General features: G+C 52.1%; 2 protein-coding genes across 4 annotated transcripts; one reads left to right on the top strand and one right to left on the bottom strand.

Annotated features, from left to right (window-relative positions):
- On the top strand, nucleotides 1–8,929 carry POMGNT1 (protein O-linked mannose N-acetylglucosaminyltransferase 1 (beta 1,2-)). 3 transcript variants are annotated; one of them, XM_015595186.2, is made up of 23 exons: nucleotides 1–41; nucleotides 531–700; nucleotides 1,312–1,426; nucleotides 1,563–1,681; nucleotides 2,382–2,447; nucleotides 2,538–2,651; nucleotides 3,305–3,422; nucleotides 3,616–3,714; nucleotides 3,875–4,002; nucleotides 4,353–4,423; nucleotides 4,652–4,727; nucleotides 4,922–5,005; nucleotides 5,095–5,136; nucleotides 5,325–5,383; nucleotides 5,701–5,773; nucleotides 5,856–5,984; nucleotides 6,069–6,194; nucleotides 7,149–7,213; nucleotides 7,400–7,444; nucleotides 7,664–7,799; nucleotides 8,063–8,172; nucleotides 8,256–8,370; nucleotides 8,634–8,928. In XM_015595186.2, the coding sequence occupies exons 2-22, from the start codon at nucleotides 581–583 to the stop codon at nucleotides 8,341–8,343; spliced, it is 1,983 nt and encodes a 660-aa protein (XP_015450672.1). In that variant the 5' UTR covers nucleotides 1–41; nucleotides 531–580; the 3' UTR covers nucleotides 8,344–8,370; nucleotides 8,634–8,928. The 3 variants fall into 3 exon arrangements, with proteins under 3 accessions (XP_015450672.1, XP_006919208.1, XP_024907710.1); XM_006919146.3 differs by having other exon boundaries at nucleotides 8,256–8,929; XM_025051942.1 differs by lacking the exons at nucleotides 3,875–4,002; nucleotides 4,652–4,727 and having other exon boundaries at nucleotides 8,256–8,928.
- Nucleotides 8,930–9,069: 140 nt separating this feature from the next.
- On the bottom strand, nucleotides 9,070–15,885 carry TSPAN1 (tetraspanin 1). Its single transcript, XM_006919145.3, has 8 exons — nucleotides 15,796–15,885; nucleotides 15,283–15,347; nucleotides 12,631–12,837; nucleotides 12,347–12,421; nucleotides 12,132–12,230; nucleotides 11,896–12,051; nucleotides 11,707–11,790; nucleotides 9,070–11,511 (listed from the first exon to the last, which is right to left on the bottom strand). Exons 2-8 carry the CDS (start codon nucleotides 15,337–15,339, stop codon nucleotides 11,464–11,466), a joined length of 726 nt encoding a protein of 241 aa, XP_006919207.1. The 5' UTR covers nucleotides 15,340–15,347; nucleotides 15,796–15,885; the 3' UTR covers nucleotides 9,070–11,463.
- Nucleotides 15,886–17,314: the final 1,429 nt, after the last annotated feature.

Here is a 17,314-nt window from a genome sequence, read left to right as displayed (position 1 = left end):
GGCCTGGGAGGGGCCCGAGTGGGGCCAGGGGCCCCTGAGCCGTGAGTGCCCTGGGCGGGGGTCCGGGAGGGTTGGCGCGGCCGGGTCAGGTCTCCCGAGCACTCTCTCTGGCGGCCCCGAGCCTTGGGAGTAGAAGAGCTGGGCCAGATAGGAGGGGGCGAGGGCGGGAGCGGGTAGAGAGCCGGGATGGAGAATGTGGGGTGCCGCTGCCCTTAGCCCTCCTCAAGACTGGGAAGGTTGAGCCTTTGTCCGTTTGGAGGCTGATGAGCCTTGAACACCGATTATTTGCGCCCCTAACGCCCTGGCCCCTTGGCAGCCCTGTCAGTTCCCCCAGCCCCAAGGGGAGTTTCCAGGTGATCTGACCTCGCTGAAGGTTTCCTTCCCAGAGAAGTTGAGCCACTTTCTCCAGGCCACACAACAACGTGGATATCTACAAGGAAGAGTTACTAGGAGGTCCTCCCTCATCTCCCCAGAAGGCATCAGACTTTGGGAGGCACACCTTAAACCATGTGACCCTCTGGTCCCCTCAGTATCCTGAAGGCATGGGTTGGCCAGGACAGTGGTGACTCCCCAATCCAGCATGGACGACTGGAAGCCCAGCCCTCTCATCAAGCCCTTTGGGGCTCGGAAGAAGCGGAGCTGGTATCTTACCTGGAAGTATAAACTGACCAACCAGAGGGCCCTGCGGAGATTCTGTCAGGTATAGAGATGTCCCAAATCTCCCAGGAGCTCCTTTCCAGCTTTTCCCCAGCCTAGACTATGGGCACTGGGAACCACCTTGGCTGCCCCTGCCCTGGAAAGGGGCAGCAGGTTCCTAGAGGGGGAGCCTCTTTGTTCATGTCCCTGCCAGGTAGTGGTGTAGGCCTAGAGTTCTGGAATCAGAACCCAAGTACAGCCTCCTAGGCTTCTAATGGAAACCTGAAGTCTGATCAGGAAGGCTTTGCCCAGGAGCCCACACCTGTCAAGCAGTCAAGGCTAGGACTCGGGTCTTCTGATCCCCAGCTTGGTTCTCTGTGACTGGCTCTATCTCTCAGAACTAATTGTGGAGGGGACCAAGGAATTCAGGGGCTCAAATGGAAGAATACAGGAACTCTGGGTAGGGAGGGTTCTGATAAAGGGGGAAAGGTCGGGCGGGGGGTGTCCCTGGTGGAGGTGGTTGTGAAACTGGATCCTGGTTGGGGGAGTAGAGCTGGGCACTGATGGAAGGAGTAGAGACAGGCCTCAGGTTCTCCCTGTATCATCAATGCAGCCAGCGCCCTCCTTTCAGGAAGACCCTCAATGATATTTAGCCAACTCCACACCTCCCCTCAGACAGGGGCTGTGCTTTTCCTACTGGTGACTGTCATTGTCAACATAAAATTGATCCTGGACACGCGACGAGCAATCAGTGAGGCAAATGAAGACCCGGAGCCGGAGCAAGACTATGGTGAGGCCAGGCTGAGGATGGGATTGGTGTGTGTGTGAGGGGGATTCCCTGGGATCTCACAGCTGAAATAACAAGCAGATCCCAAGGGATGAGACTGCTGAAGAGACTATCTGCATGACCTGTCACATCCCCACAGATGAGGCCCTGGGCCGATTGGAGCCCCCAAAGCGCCGAGGCAGTGGTCCCCGAAGGGTCCTAGATGTGGAGGTATACTCAAGTCGCAGCAAAGTATATGTGGCAGTGGATGGTACTACGGTGAGTGGGCTGGTGTCTGGTGTACAGTTACTCCATTCTATTCAGGATCTGGTCCACTGGCTCTGGGGTCCACTGGCTGAATGGGAACTGCACCTCTGCCAGTTTCTACCTGTGTGTCTTTAGAGGCCTCAGTTCATCTGTAACCTGGGACTAATAATTTCTACTTGTCAGGATTAAATGAAAAGTATTTTGAATGTATTATATGTAGTGGGATTTTATCGAAGTGATCATTACTATTAGAAGGCAGTTAATCAATCAATCAATCAATTAATTTATTTATTTATTTATTTATCTTATAACTAATCCTGGTCCCTTCTTTAGCCTTAGCCTCGTACTGGCCCCTGGGGACCTGGACGTAGTCAGACCTGGCTCTACTTTGAGGGTCTCGGTCTGATAGATTGTGATATCTCCAGCATGAGGCAGAGACGCCAAGGGCTCTAAGAGCCATAAAAGCTGTTGAGGGGAGGGTTGTAGGAAGATGTGATCTCTTTGATGGCAGTCTTATGGATGCTTCCTGGAAGAGGTGGCCTTCAAGCTGGGTCAGAAGACAACTGTTGTGAACAGAGGTATATATAGGCAGAAGGGGAGGTTTCATTTCATGCAGCCGTTTTTTGGTTTGTTTGTTTGTTTTTCTAAGTGCCAGTAAGAAAGGTCTTGAATGAGAGAGTGAAGAGTTGGACTTTTTCTTTCCACTCTTTAGGTGCTGGAGGATGAGGCCCGGGAGCAGGGCCGGGGCATCCATGTCATTGTCCTCAACCAGGCCACGGTGAGGTTCTAGCTGTAGGGAACCTAGAGGGTTGAAGCTGAGCCCTCCTTCCTGGTGACACTAACTCATGAGTGGTGTGTCCCCTGCCAGGGCCATGTGATGGCAAAGCGTGTGTTTGACACGTACTCACCTCATGAGGATGAGGCCATGGTGCTGTTCCTCAACATGGTGGCACCTGGCCGAGTGCTTATCTGCACCGTCAAGGTAAGTGACTCTGCCCTGTATCCCCAGCTCCATCCCTGCTTATGTCCCTGGGTTCTATGTTCCTATTATAGCACTGTGGGAAGAGCCTCTGGAGGAAGGTGACACAAGTTCCAATATTAGCCTTGTCATTTTTATCAATCAAACAAATAGTTACTAAGCACCTGTTGTGTGCCAGACACTGCTCTGGGTACAGGGGCTATGATGGGAAGCAAGACAGAGTCCCTTCCCTTAAGGAGTTTACTCTAGCTGGGCAAGATCAATAAAAAGCAGCCAAATAAATGCTTAATGTCAGAAAATGACAATGTCAGGGAAACAGAGTGATGAAGATGTATTTTTAGAAAGGGAGCGGAATACGGGAGGGGAGGAGAAGAATGGTGGGAAGAGGGCAGAGGTAGCAGGGTACAGAGACACAGATTGTGTGGGATTATGGTAAGGATTTATTAGCCTGGTGACCTAGGATGATTCTCAGAATCTCTCTAAGCCTTCAGTTCTCTTATCCGTGAAATGATAGTGACCACAGAGGGTGGTTGTGGTAATTTAATGCACTAATTTAAGTAACAGTTTTTGCATGGTACATGACCCATAGTGCTCCATTGAGGCCAGGTCTTTTGGAACTGTGCTGGTCAAGCTGACCACTTTCTTTGGTCTCCCAGGATGAGGGCTCCTTCCACCTCAAGGACACAGCCAAGGCTCTGCTGAGGAGCTTAGGCAGCCAGGCTGGCCCCGCTCTGGGCTGGAGGGACACCTGGGCCTTCGTGGGACGAAAAGGAGGTGCTGGCGTCATAGGCCATCCACTCTATAGTATTAAAGGCCTGAGAGGAGCAGAACCCCAGGAGAGGAGGTGGGGTGGGAGGCAGATAGGAGCCAGTGGTGGTGGGTTGGGTGAAGGTGGTCAGGGAGATGGGAAGAATATCCCAAACTGGAGCCTGGGCCCCCATCACTCTTCACTCCTGCCCCCTGCCAGGTCCTGTCCTCGGGGAGAAGCATTCTAAGTCACCTGCCCTCTCCTCCTGGGGGGACCCAGTCCTACTGAAGACAGATGTGCCACTGAGCTCAGCTGAAGGTGGGATTAATGGGGGCTGGGCTCTAGGGCAGTGCCTGGGCTAGGGGTGGACATTTGGGTTCTCTTTATGGGTCTTTATTCTCTTGACTAGGGGTGCCTAGTGTTCTTTAGACCACACTGGCTTCATGCCCCTATCCTGTTGACCCTATCCCTTTCTCAGAGGCAGAGTGCCACTGGGCAGACACAGAGCTGAACCGTCGCCGCCGGCGCTTCTGCAGCAAAGTTGAGGGCTATGGGAGTGTGTGCAGCTGCAAGGACCCCACACCCATCGAGTTCAGCCCTGACCCAGTGAGTAGGGCCTTAGGCAGTGAAGCTTGGACTTCTTCCCAGCTTGGCAAGGGGCCCTAGGAAAGATCCAGGTTGGGTTTTCCCCACCTCAGCCTGAGAGGGTATCAGGAGCTGAGGATTTACACTAAGCTCTGAAAGACAGGGGACATACTGGTGGGTGGGGGAAGGGGCAGGCCATGTGAGCAAAGGCCAGGAGTCAGAGTTGGACTGAGTGTGTGGAGGACCCAGGACAGGGAAAACCCTCTGCCTTTCCCCTGAAGTCTCCCTCTTCCCCCAAGAATTCTTCTGTAGGTAGGGATCCCAGTTTAAAGAGGGAGTGAGGCAAGACCTAAAAGCTATCTCTCCTTCAGCTCCCAGACAACAAGATCCTCAATGTGCCTGTGGCTGTCATTGCAGGGAACCGGCCCAATTACCTGTACAGGTGAGCCTGGGAGTGGGCTGCATCCAGCAGCACTGAACAGGAGGGTGCTCAGCGGGTGGGAAACCCAGACTCGTCTACCTGCAGGAGGAACTCTTGAGGTGGGCAGAAAGGCAACAGACTAGACCCGTTCACATATGTGGGTGAACGTGGGGAATGTAGGCCTATCCATAAGCACAGGGGAGCCCTAAGTTGGGACAAAGAGGCCTAACCCATCCCTGGGCTTCCCAGGATGCTGCGCTCTCTGCTCTCAGCCCAGGGAGTGTCTCCCCAGATGATAACAGTTTTCATCGATGGCTACTATGAGGTGAGTGGGGCTTGGGGGCTTTGAGCTGAGCAGAACACAGGGTTTTGGGTACCAAGTAGCAATAATCACTGAGGACTGGCAAGGGAGACAGCCAGGCAAGGGCTGTGAAATGTGGAGGGCTTGGCATGTCAGAGCCTGCAGAGGTGGGCAGGGAGAAGGCGGCTCACAGGATGACCAGTGGTCATGCCCTTCAGGAGCCGATGGATGTGGTGGCACTGTTTGGTCTGAGGGGCATCCAGCACACTCCCATCAGCATCAAGAATGCCCGCGTGTCTCAGGTACTGCCTAGGCAGGGATGGAAGGGGCAGACACCTGGCCCCACTATCCACCCCAAAGCTCATGTGCCCTATTTCTATTCTCCACTCAGCATTACAAGGCCAGCCTCACTGCCACTTTCAATCTGTTTCCGGTGAGTAGTAAGGACAAAACTCTTGGGCTTTGGGAAGGAAAACATGGGCATAAAATTTGGTCGTCATATATAGCAAGCTCTTCTGCTCTCTGGGCCTCATCCTCCCGATCTGAGAAGTGGGATTGGTTGGAGGAAACGTTAGGTGAGAAAGGCCCCCTTGGGATCATGTTGTATTCCTCCCCCTGCAGGAAGCCAAGTTTGCTGTAGTTCTGGAAGAGGACCTGGACATTGCTGTGGATTTTTTTAGGTGAGGGGAGTGCCCCTACACGCAGCAACTATGAGCTGCCTGGGGCCTCTTTGCTTGACTGGGTCTCCAGAGAAAAAGGCAGTGAAATGTCTTGGAGAGCTTTCTGGAGGAAGCAACCTCAAAAGTGGGGGAAAAGCCTGAGCAAAAGGTAGGATGGCAGGTGTTGGGCTTGAGTAGAGAGTAGAAAGGTTGAATGGAGACAGTGGGGATTTGGGGGAGGCATGACTTCTGAGTCCCGTCTTTAGCTCTTCCCTCATTGCTGTGAGACTGGGTTTGTCCTTGCCCCTCCCTGACCCCCTGGACCCTGCCTCTCTCAGTTTCCTGAGCCAATCCATTCACCTGCTGGAGGAGGACGACAGCCTGTACTGTATCTCGGCTTGGAATGACCAGGTAGGCCGAATGGCCAGGGGTCAGTTGGGGAGTGTGTAGAGGCCCTGAGCTAATACCTCCCACCATGGTTCCCTATCCCTAGGGGTACGAACACACAGCTGAGGACCCAGCACTGCTGTACCGCGTGGAGACCATGCCTGGGCTGGGCTGGGTGCTCAGGAGGTCCTTGTACAAGGAGGAGCTTGAGCCCAAGTGGCCCACACCAGAAAAGGTGCCCTGGCAGACTAGGGTGAGTGGATTGGGTTCCCCCACTGACTCAGAATCTCTTAACCTTCGTAATCTTGTGCCCCTCCAGCTCTGGGACTGGGACATGTGGATGCGGATGCCTGAACAGCGCCGAGGCAGAGAGTGCGTCATCCCTGATGTTTCCCGATCCTACCACTTTGGCATCGTGGGCCTCAACATGAACGGCTACTTCCACGTGAGTGGGAGGCAGGGATGTCGGGGAGCGGGGCACAGTATTGTAGACGGGGCAAGAACATCAACTCTGGAGCAACCCTAGCTCTGCCACGTCCTAGCCATGTAACTTTGGGAAAATTACTTATCTTTTACCTCAGTTTCTTTATTTGTAAAATGAGAATTAAAATACTATTCCTCATAGAGCGTGAGGTTATGAGCTTTAAATGAGTTAATATATGTAAAATGCTTTGAATTGTAAGTGTTATATAAGGGTTAGCTGGTATTATTTTTATTTTTACTATTCTTAGCACTAGACTGTGGGTGTGGTAGGGTATTTCTGCCACTAAGCACTTATCCAGCCCTGCCAGCTCTTTCCTCTCCTGTCCTTGCAAGTGCTGAAGCCTAAGCCTCGGCCTGAAGTGAACAGGGAGGTCCCTAGATCTGTACCCGCTACATGGCTGTGTCCAAAGGGCTACTCCGCAGTTACAGAGACAGCTCCACAGGAAGGAACAGACAGCTTCTAGCTTGGAACCTCCTAGAAGCCAGAAAGGCCTTCAGAGGCTGGCTGATACAAGACCCACACTCATCTGCCTGAGAGGGATAGGCATTTACCTCAGGTCACTCTAGTACCTAGCCACAGTAGCTTCCTCTCCCAGTCCAGCCTGTCCCTTTGCCCCACATCCCTAGCAGGGCCTGTTCCTGGCTTCTGTGGCTCTAGGACAGCAGGCCCAGGGAGAACCACTGAGGACAGGGGCTTGCTCAGGGATCAGTGTGGACATGAGCTCTCTGGCAATGCTTGAGTGCAAATTAAAGCTATTAAGAGCCTGCCAAGGATATTGCAAAGAGGATGGGGAAGACAGGAAAAAATTAGAATGACCTTTATAGGTCTAGGACTTCATTTATACATGGTGGGTTAGTGGGCAGGTGTGGGCCAGACAGTGTAAGTCCTTGATTTTCATCCTCACATCCACTCCAGGAGGCCTACTTCAAGAAGCACAAGTTCAACACGGTTCCAGGTGTCCAGCTCAGGAATGTGGACAGGTAGGGGCTGGGGACAGGGCAAAGGGGAGGATATCTAGGAGGCTCGATGACCAGTATTCGACAATCCCTTCCAACTGTGTGTTTACTCTGGCCCTGCTGTCTACCAGTTTCCATGTGACCCCTTGCCCTGCCCCTGGGACCTGAGGGGCTACCTTCTCCCCTGACCCAGTTCTCCCTCTCCTTCAGTCTGAAGAAGGAAGCTTATGAAGTGGAAGTTCACAGGCTGCTCAGGTATGGCCTAGGGCAATAGGAATATGTGGCAGGGAGTGAGAAGTAGTCAAATACTGGGGGTCTTGACTTCATAATTTGTGGGGCCCACTACAAATGAAAATCAGGGCCCCTTGTTCAAAAATGATAAGAATTTCAAGATGGCAACAACTAAGCATGGGGCCTTATGTGGTATACCCATGAGGTGGACCATCTTGGCCTCTCCCCCACTCCCTGCTGCAGTGAAGCTGAGGTTCTGGACCACAGCAAGAACCCTTGTGAAGACTCTTTCCTGCCAGACACAGAGGGCCACACCTACGTGACCTTTATTCGAATGGAGAAAGATGACGACTTCACCACCTGGACCCAGCTTGCCAAGGTGCACCGATACCATACCTACCCCAGGAATAACCCTTCCTCAAAGATACAGGGAAGCTTTGTTCTAGAATCTTTTATCTCAGTACCTATTGTTTATACTCCCAGAACCCCTCTTTCAACCCCTTGTCCAAATCCATATTCTAGGTGATGTTACCTCTTGCAAATTGAGGAGGCTGCTGAGGAGGGGATAAGGGCTTGGCTGAGTGTCTTCAGTAGCCCCTTCCCACAGCTCTCTGACCCATACCTCTCCCCCTACCCCACCAGTGCCTCCATATCTGGGACCTAGACGTGCGTGGCAACCATCGGGGCCTGTGGAGATTGTTTCGGAAGAAGAACCACTTCCTGGTGGTGGGGGTCCCAGCCTCCCCCTACTCGTGAGTGACTTTTCTGCCCTTGGAAATGGAAGACTAGTGGGATTAGGGGATAGCTAATGACCTCTCCCCTATTATCTTCTCAGGGTGAAGAAGCCACCATCGATCACACCAATTTTCTTGGAGCCACCCCCAAAGGAGGAGGGAGCTCCAGGAGCTGCAGAACAGACATGAGACCTCCACCAGGACCTGCAAGGCTGGGTACTGTGTACCCTCAGGCAGGCTAGCTCTTCACCCCATCCTGTAGGATTCTGTAGATACTGGCAGGGGTTGGGGCTGGTTTGTTTTTAACATGAGACTTAATTACTAACTCCAAGAGGAGGGTTCCCCTGCTCCAATGCCCCTGTTTCTGAGTTGGAGGTCTATTTATTTACTTCCTTGTTGGGGAAGGGTAGGATAGTACCTGGGAATCATTGGGATCCTTGGGCAGCTGATCCTGCCTTTTGTGTACTCCTTCCTCCCAGGCCTGGCTCAGAATCTAATCTATTTATTGACTGTCCTGAGGGCCTTGAAAACAGGCTGAAGCCTGAAGGGCCTTGATTCCTTTATGGACTGGGGTGCTGCCTTGAGGATGGGGCTGGCTCTTACTCAGGAAACTGCTGTGCCCAACCCCTGGACAGGCCCAGCTGGGGCCCACCTGCTGATGCAGACTCACTCAGAGACCTTCAGACACTGAACCAGGCCTCTTCTCAGCCTCCTCTTTGTCCAGGTTTCCAAAGCTGGATAAGGTGGTCATTGATTAAAAAAGGAGAAAACCTCTGGGGATGTCTTGTGATTGTGCGTGTATGTGGGTGTCTGTGAGAGAGAGAGAGAGAGGGGCGGGGGCAGGAGAGAGGATGGTGGTAGTGAATGATGAGTTTTCCTTACTGTCCTCCACAGGGTTTACCCTCCATTTGGGGCCATTTGGCCACCAGGGGATGCCCAAGTCTTACATTCTTAAGGTTTTTCCCTAGGCTCCACCCTAGGGCAGCTGAGCCTAACCACAGCTCCACATTAGTTGAGGCTGAGCTTGGAGTAGCCACCCCACATTCCTTCCCTGTTTAACCACTGCACTGGGCTGTTCCCTGCCTAGCTTGTTGGCCAGGCACCTGTCCCCAGAGATGAAGCAAGAGAGAGTGAAAGGGGATACTTGGGGTTGGGGAGGTGATGAGAGAGCAGGTGAGCATAGTGGGGTTGGGGTGGGAAGGAACTGGGTAAGAGGGAACTGGATGGTCATCACTCAGGAGGCTAGGACTAGGCTACAGATAGAGACATAGGAACAAAGATTTCTGTGACCCTTAGGGCACTGTATGCAGATTCCATAGCTGGGCAGTTTTTCTGGAGAAAAGCCATGTTTTCATTAGATTGTTATCCAGCCAATGATCCAAAGAGATTAGAGAGATCTAAGTTAGGTAGTCATAGAGGCACCAGAAAATGTATGGGAGTGTCCAGAGGGAATGGATGAGATAGCCCAAGGTAGAGGAGGTATGATGTTTAAGGGGTCTGTGAGGGACTTAGGACACCTCTTGAGAAGGGGTCTGCCTGGTGAGCTGCTATAGAGCCTTGCCCAGGGAGGCAGGAACTGACTGGAACTCCCAACCTTTCACCAGCTCTCTGCTCTTGCCTCCCACCCCTATAACCCCTCCTGTTCCTGGATCTCGGCTCCAAGATGGTACGGGTGGTGTATGGCTTGGACGTTTCTCAGCACCTTGCCGCCTTCAGTGTTTCCTGGAGCTAGAGATAGTGCTTGAGGCGGGTGCCACAACAGCCATGATTAGAAACAATTAGTCCATGATGAGGCAGAGGCCCGCCCTTTGCAAACAAATCTGCAGCCTCCATTTGGCACCTGGGGGAGGGGTTGTGTGTGCCAGGCACAGTAAAGTGGTGTAGCAGGGAGAGGGGCTCATTGCTCTCCCTGCCTGACCCCCAGCAGCTCCTAATCTGGGCCTCACAGACCAGCTTTCAGGCACTATATGGTTCTGGCCAAGTCACAGTACCTTTTTGGGTCCAGCAAGGGGTGATAATTCTGGGCTGCCCTAGAAAAACCTAGGAAGAGGGATTTGGGGGTCAAAGGAAAGCAAGGAGGACTAGTTTGCCCCACTGGGCTTGGCTTGGTAGCAGACACCATAGTTTTCTTGCCATGGGCTCCCTCCTTAGTGCTATCACTCCTAGTTGAGCAGCAACCGTATTCTCTGTCTGGGACATTCTGGCCTGGGAAATCTGTCACCATGTCAGCCAAGACCCCACCAGGCTCTGGAATCAAATGGCCTGGACCCAAAACCAGGCTTAGCTCATTATGGAAGGTTGTGGGCCTGGAACAAGTCACTTGGCCTTTCTAGGCCCAGTTTCTGGAGCATGGAGGTGGTTAAGACAAAATAAGAGATCCATCTGTAGAGCACCAGGCAGGCCAAGTCCGAGAACAAATCAATTTTCTGAAATCCCCAAAGCAGGGACAGTTGTAGGGCTTTGCTTGAGAGGGAAGGGTCCAATGGAGGCTGCCAGGGGGCTTCCCAGAGCCTAGGGAGTGATCCTCTCCCACTGCCTTGGCAGTGTCTCCCTGCCCCCACTCGGGCACAAGCTTGTTATTTTCATAGCTTTCTGGTCCAGTGCCTCCAACCAGGAGTGAGTAATTTCAGGCCAAAGTCCTCGCACGTGATAGACGTGATAGGAAGGCAGACTGGCCCAGCCCCTACTTTCTCCCTCAGTTCCCTCTTGGGTAGTCTGTTAGGCTCCCTCCCAGGCCCAGAATCCAAATGGAGGGGAGAAAAAGCCACCTACCTCCATCTCACTTCCCTTCTGCTACCTTCCCAGGGGCCAGAATCTGAGGCCAGTTTAGGCAAGATGGGCCCTTCCCCCGCCAAGGATACACATGAAATAGAAACATTTTAATTGGTTTATAAGTTCTGAAGTGCCTTCTACACATCCGCCAGTTACTGCTAACTTCGCATATGCCCAGGTTGTAGAGTGCCTTTCTCTCATCCCCCAGTGGAGTACTGGGATCACCAAGAGCCCCCAGGGGTCTGAAGGGGTATCAAGGGTTTAAGAGATAGACTGGAGTAATGGGCAGGAGAACTGGCTACCTTAGAACTGGCTCTGGAGCAGGTGGGCCCCAGCCCTACCAACGGAAGGCAGGCACGGCCCGAAGTGGGTGGTCCCGACTTAGTCCCAACTCCAGAATAGCAAAGCCGGGCCTGCTCTGGCCCAAATGACACTTAAGATCCTGTCCCCACTCTGATCACTGCCACTTGGCAGTCAGTGCCAAGGTGCCTCTTCCCAGTTCCTGTGTGGCAGCAGCAGTGGCGGAGGCAGAAGCACTTATTTCAAATTGCAGTACAGATACATGGACGCAGTCATGGAAGCCAGCTGATGGGGAAGGAATAGGGCAAGATGAGGGGACATGATCGGGGAGTCCTTAAGTTTTCTTCCCCTGCCCCCCAGACACCGTACATGAAGCTCTGTTAGAAGTATGTCTCTTCCAGAGAGTCCTCCAAGATGGGTCAAGCAGCTTTGGTCCAGTGGGGACATCTTGCCCACTGGATATCCTTCTCACCCCCTTACCTCCAAGCCTCCTATTCCAGCTGCCACAGCACCCACAGTGACTGCATTGGTTCGGATTTCATACAGAAGCTGACTGAAGCAACCCTTGGGGGAGGGAAGAGAGCGTCTATAGTCAGCAGCTGCCTCCCCCGCCCCCTTTAGCACTCTGAGGCCATTAAAGCAGCCCCAAGCTTCTATGCCAGCCCACACCTGTACAGCCTTGTTCTCAGCCTTCTCCTTGGTGCAGGGTTCCGTGGCTGTGTCATTGACATGATCAAAGCAACAGTATGGGGGAAAGACCTTGTTCTCTACGAAGTAGGGAGAGCCCTCAAAATCCGTGTAGTTGTTGAAGCCACAGCAATTGAGCTAGAGACAAGGAGGGGAAGGGAGTTAGTGGGGCTTTGCTTCTTTCTACCCACTCCAAAATCTCCCCCAGCCCACCTTACCCCTTTCATGGTGGTGTTCCACACTTGGGTGAAGTCGCTCTGGGAACCGTAGTCTTTCTTGATGGTGGGCACTACCAGCAACGTTAGGAAGTGCTCACCCTGGATGGAGCAGGCCGGTGTTTAGGGCCTGGTAGAGAAGGTGGCCATTCACAGGCCACAGCCCACTCCCAGGGCCTTGTCCAGTCTTACCCCCTTGCCCCATCCCGGTTCCTCACCATGGCGGTATATACCAAGGCAACCACAGCAGCTGCAACCTCAGCAATGAAGATGATGAGGAGAAGGATGAAGAACTGAGTGGGGAACAGGGGTCTGAATTTTAGGAAGAGATGGTCTCTCATGACTTACTCACCCTAACCCACCCCTGTAAAAACGAGGCAAGGGCACCTATGCTGAGGCCCCTGCAGTCCAGAACAGGGTTTGGGGATCCCCAGGGCCTGGTGTCAAGGGTGAGGGGACCCTCGGCCATGGTTATGGGCCTTTGGAGGTCAGTTTGACACACCATCATGAGGGCACACTTGTTCTCAGTGTGAGCACCATAACAGCTCAGGAAACCGAGAGCAAAGAGCAGAGCGCCAGCCGCGATGAGGAAGTAGCCCACGTTGACAAACTGCATGGCGCTGGACGACAGTGGCCCGAAGATCTTCAAGAAGGATGACCCATCGACTGACACCCAGATGCCCACTGCCAACAGGGCCACACCGCACAGCTGGGAACAGAGAAGCAGATCTTGAAACAGTACTGGCAAGCAGTTCCCTACCCCACGGTCCAGTCAGGAACATGGGAGACAAGAAACTTCCCCTTTTATTGGCTAAAGAGTCTAAAAACTCATCCTGTAAGTGGGAAAAGCATCCTGTAGAGCCAGAAGGGTGGGACCTGGGACACCCGTAGCCAACACCAGGTTACACACCTAAGCAGATATAAATGAGATCAGCGGTTCCTGAAATATTCCCCTGGGGTGGGGGGTAGGGAGAGTTTCCCGCACTGCTCCCAGGGTCTTGAGACATAGCTAGGAGAGAAAACAGGCAGGCGAGCACCACCCCTTCAATTTCCTTCAGGGGCTACCGCTGCCTGGAACACCTCTGTCCTCTGATAGGTGAAAACATTAGGGTGGTAGCATTAGGCAGGCTCAACAGTCACCATAGCAACGAAGGCGGGGCTGAGGTTTACGCCTGCTCTCAACTTTGGAGAGGGAGGTGGTGAGAAGGAACGCCCACCCTGAGGCCCTATTTGGCTTCGTTCCAAGATTAGACTCCAGGCCTGCCCTTCATTCTGCCCAGACTTCTTGTAGAGACTGAAGCATCAGACAGAGAGTACAGCCAGAGCTCTTAAAAGTTCTCTAGCTCAACCCCAAACCTCAGAAGGAACCCTGAGGCCCAGGGGCAGGCAGGCACTGCCCAGTTCCCAAAGCATTTAAAGCAAAGCTTTGCTGATCCGGAGCTTTAAAGGTTGAATCAGCTTGAGACCACCCTTGGTGCCCAGTCCCCACTTTGATGCTATAGAAACTGAGGCTAGAGCCAAGAGTAAGGTGGATGACTGTGGCTGGATGACTGTCCCAAGCATGTTTGCCCAAGGACAGAAAGCTGGGCTTCGAACCTGCAGGGTCAAATTTCAAGAATTCTGAGCCCTGCCCTGCCCAGCCTGGCAAGGCCTGGGCAACAGAGAACATAAACTAAACCGGATTTACCTTTAACCCCCTCAGGTCAGAGCCTTTGCTTTCCCAGTCTCTGGAATCTTGTTGCCTTCTCCAGATACATGGATAAAAACCAGTTCTCAGAAGAAAAAGCCCAAGGAACAGCCCACATCAGAGTCAGAGTGTTTACCCCAACGCCAGTTTCTCCAAATTCATCTACACATCACGTCTCCACTTACTCGCCTTTTCCTCACTCTAACTCACTCCAATGTCGCTCCAAGGCCTCTGGTGACAACTTGCACTAAATCTGGTGGACACCTCATGCCATATCCTACTTGACCGCTCTGCTATCACACTCTCCTCGTTTTCTTCCCATTGCTCTTTCTCCACTTGCTTCCTGGTGGTCATTTCTGTGCTTACCCCTTAGAAGTTGGGCGTCTCAGAGTTCACTCTCTCTGAGTGCTCTAAGCCACTCCCATGGCTTCAATGACCACCTCTGAGCACATGACTTTCAAATATCCATGTCCAGTTCCCAACTGAGCTGCAATCCCATTGGGCACACAGCTGCCTGTAGGACACCCCCACGTAGTTCATGCTGGAGACATGGGCATCTTCTCCAAAACTTCTGTCTCCCTTGTCCCTTCTTCCATCCCTCAGCCACCGTCCAAGGGCTTTCTCCTTTGCCCATTTGTCCATTACTTCCCATTTTTATCACCATCTCCAGGGTTCATGCCTCATTGCTCAGCTTCCTCAAACATGCCCAATACAATCTGTCCCTGGTTTTCTGAACAAATATCTGATTTTATTGCCTCTGGGCCTTTCTGCATGTTTTACAACCTCCTCATGCACGGCAAATCCCCAGCCTTAGCTATTTCCTCCAGAAAGTCTTCTCTGACGGGTGGAGTTTAAGCCCCTCCTATAGATTCCCATAGCCCTTGTGCTAAGGCCAAAAAAACTATGTTGTGACTATCTGCCTATCTGGCCTCCTGGACCTGGGACCCTCCAAGGCAGAGAAAGAGCTTGCTCACCTGTCACCCCAGCACTCAACACTCTTAGGCAATAAATGTTTGTTGACTGAATAAGGGCTGCCTGAGGCAGACCCGCTGCTATGAGGTCTCTGGACCTTATCTCCTTTCAGCTCCCCTTCATACAGAGGCCACTGAAGTTTATTCCACACTAGGTGACCTAGGGTAAACCCCTTTCTCTCTCTGGGCTCCCTAATGTGTATAAAAAGGGAGACTAGTTCCTGGTAGCCTGTGCTGCCCTGCCCTGCCCTAAATCTGTGCTACAACTTCCTGGAAGGGAGAGGATACCCCTAAGCTTCTCTACTCTAACTTATGTGGCAGCCAGGCTGCTACTGGGACCAGAAGTAAGCATTTAAGACTTCTGCACTCCATCGTAAGGGGAAACCTGCAGGAGAGAGTCTGGGCACAGCAGTCTCCTATTTCTCAGGTTAGGCTCTGCTCAGGTTGTGACCCACTCCCTTAAGGAAACCCAAGAGCCCGCAACCTCCATACTTACAAAGATGAGAAAATTGAAGAGGATCATCATGTTCTTAACGAAGCTGTAGCACTTCATGGTGGCTCCTGGGAGGCAGACATGTGTGAGTTAGAACCTTTTCCCCTTGCCCCTGCCAGGGCTGGCGCTGGCCCTGGCATTGGACCCTGACATACCAGATTCTAGTATCCTGGACCCATATATCACCAAGCTTCCCCTGCATCTGGACTCTGATACCTGAGGATATTTTCCACTTCTTATCCTGACACCTCTACTTCTCTGTACTGCCCAGGCCCTCTATCAGCACCTGACACTCCGAGATCCTAACACCCTAGTTTCCTCCACTGGTACCCCAAGCCCAACTCCCATACTACCAGTCACTCCATGCCCTTCCCTGTCACCTATATATCCTGGAACCCTCCCCAAACCAACCCTAGGCTCTTCTAGAACCCTCCCCATGGCCCTTCCAGCTCCCCAAAGCTGCTTCCAGATTGAATTCACTTCATAAGATAATCTCTATCCTATGCCATCACCTACCTGTTCAGGGCTCTTGGTAGTGATTTCTGAAAGAAGGATCTGCCGAAGCTCCAGAGGGGACAGACAGCTCCAGGGAACTGCCACTGAGTGAGCTTGCTCTCACACACCACTGCTCACCTGTAGGTGGGGCAGGCGTTTTAAAGGACTCCTTCTGCCTGCCTGCCCCACCCCAGCCAGTCGACCTCCTCTTGCCCCTGCTGCCCCCTGCTGCCTGGAGATTTGTCCCCACAACCAACCACAGGATCAGTAGGCCTCCGCTTGACAATAGCAACAACCTTGGGCAACGCCCCTCCCGATCTGAAAAGGGAGAGAAGTCTGGAGGTGGGGCAGGTGACCCCCGGAACTTCAATGTGCCCTCTACCACAACAGTGCACATATGCTTCTTACCCTATATTTGCAGATACATTCATATACACCCCACATGCTCACAGGCACACACATCTGCCCAAGCTGCCATTTATATATTCACATGCAGATACATATATAAACACCTACTGGACTTATGGGTGCACACCCACACACTATCAAGGAAATGACCTAGGTTGAGCAGTTTCTGCCCCTCCTCTGAATAGCAAACAGCTCCTAATCCTCTTCTGTCCACAAAACTTCAAATTCTCCACCTTTCCTTTACTATCATCTTTCCTCCTCACTTTTCTCCCTCCCCACCCTTTTCTTTTTCTCCCTGCCACCAGCCCCCACCCGTCTTCTCTTAGCACTCTGTATACACCTCTTCCCTTTCTGCCAGCAGGTGGCACGATGGGCCCACAAAAGCGTCGCTGCTCAGTTCTAAGGCTCTGTAATCCCTGTCCTCATTAATCCCTCAGGGCCGCTGTCCCACTTCCTACTCAGGCACTGCTGGTGGTGAAATGCTGGGATTCTTCTGGCTTTTGAGTCATTCAGACTAGGTGCTCAAATCCTGGTTCTGTTGCTTATTAGCTGTGTGACCCTGGGGGCATTTATTTTTTTTTTTTTTTGAGAGAATTTTTATAAATTTATTTGAGCAAAACAGATGACATTTGCTGGGGAGCAAGATCTCAAATGCTCTCCCTGGAGGCATTTCTTAGACTGGGTTTTAAGCCTCTGTTCCTTAGTCTGTATAGCAGAATAGTTACAGGGCTTTCAAGATTTTTCTCCCCACTCTGGGATTTAAGGAAGTGACCCAACAGAATAAGAAGGCCAGAGTGTGGAAAGTCACAGCCAGAGGGGTATGGCATGGACAAAGTAGATTTAAATTTTTATTTTTTTTTTTATATAATGGGAGGAGGCAGCTGAAGAGACAGGAGAGATAACATAATATTTGTACAGATCATGTTTTAAAAACATTACATATATAGTAAGTCTTTTTTTCCCCCTTCACAACAATCCTATGAAATAGAGTCTCTTTTGATCCCCTTTTCAATATGGGGAAACAGAGGCACAGAAAGGTTAAGTTCATGATCACACAGCTTGTAAGTGGCAGAGCCAGGATCCACCCCAGTCAGTTTGGTGCCAGAGTCTACATCTTAACCACCAAGCAGAC

This window comes from Pteropus alecto, unplaced genomic scaffold (assembly GCF_000325575.1).
Source record: "Pteropus alecto unplaced genomic scaffold, ASM32557v1 scaffold25, whole genome shotgun sequence".
Taxonomy (NCBI): domain Eukaryota; kingdom Metazoa; phylum Chordata; class Mammalia; order Chiroptera; family Pteropodidae; genus Pteropus; species Pteropus alecto.
Note: the sequence above shows the minus strand (reverse complement) of the source record. Positions and strands in the feature narration are given on the sequence as shown.

What these genes read in the sequence shown, in the direction of transcription:
- POMGNT1 (XM_006919146.3), top strand. Translation starts at nt 581, where the DNA reads ATGGACGACTGGAAGCCCAGCCCTCTCATCAAGCCCTTTGGGGCTCGG. An exon ending in TTGTCCTCAACCAGGCCACG is followed by an intron (nt 2,448 to 2,537) that starts GTGAGGTTCTAG and finishes GTCCCCTGCCAG; the next exon opens with GGCCATGTGATGGCAAAGCG. An exon ending in TGCTTATCTGCACCGTCAAG is followed by an intron (nt 2,652 to 3,304) that starts GTAAGTGACTCT and finishes TTGGTCTCCCAG; the next exon opens with GATGAGGGCTCCTTCCACCT.
- TSPAN1 (XM_006919145.3), bottom strand. Translation starts at nt 15,339, where the DNA reads ATGAAGTGCTACAGCTTCGTTAAGAACATGATGATCCTCTTCAATTTT. An exon ending in TCTTCAATTTTCTCATCTTT is followed by an intron (nt 12,838 to 15,282) that starts GTAAGTATGGAG and finishes CTCTGTTCCCAG; the next exon opens with CTGTGCGGTGTGGCCCTGTT. An exon ending in CTGGAATAGGAGGCTTGGAG is followed by an intron (nt 11,512 to 11,706) that starts GTAAGGGGGTGA and finishes CTTCCCCATCAG; the next exon opens with CTGGCTTCCATGACTGCGTC.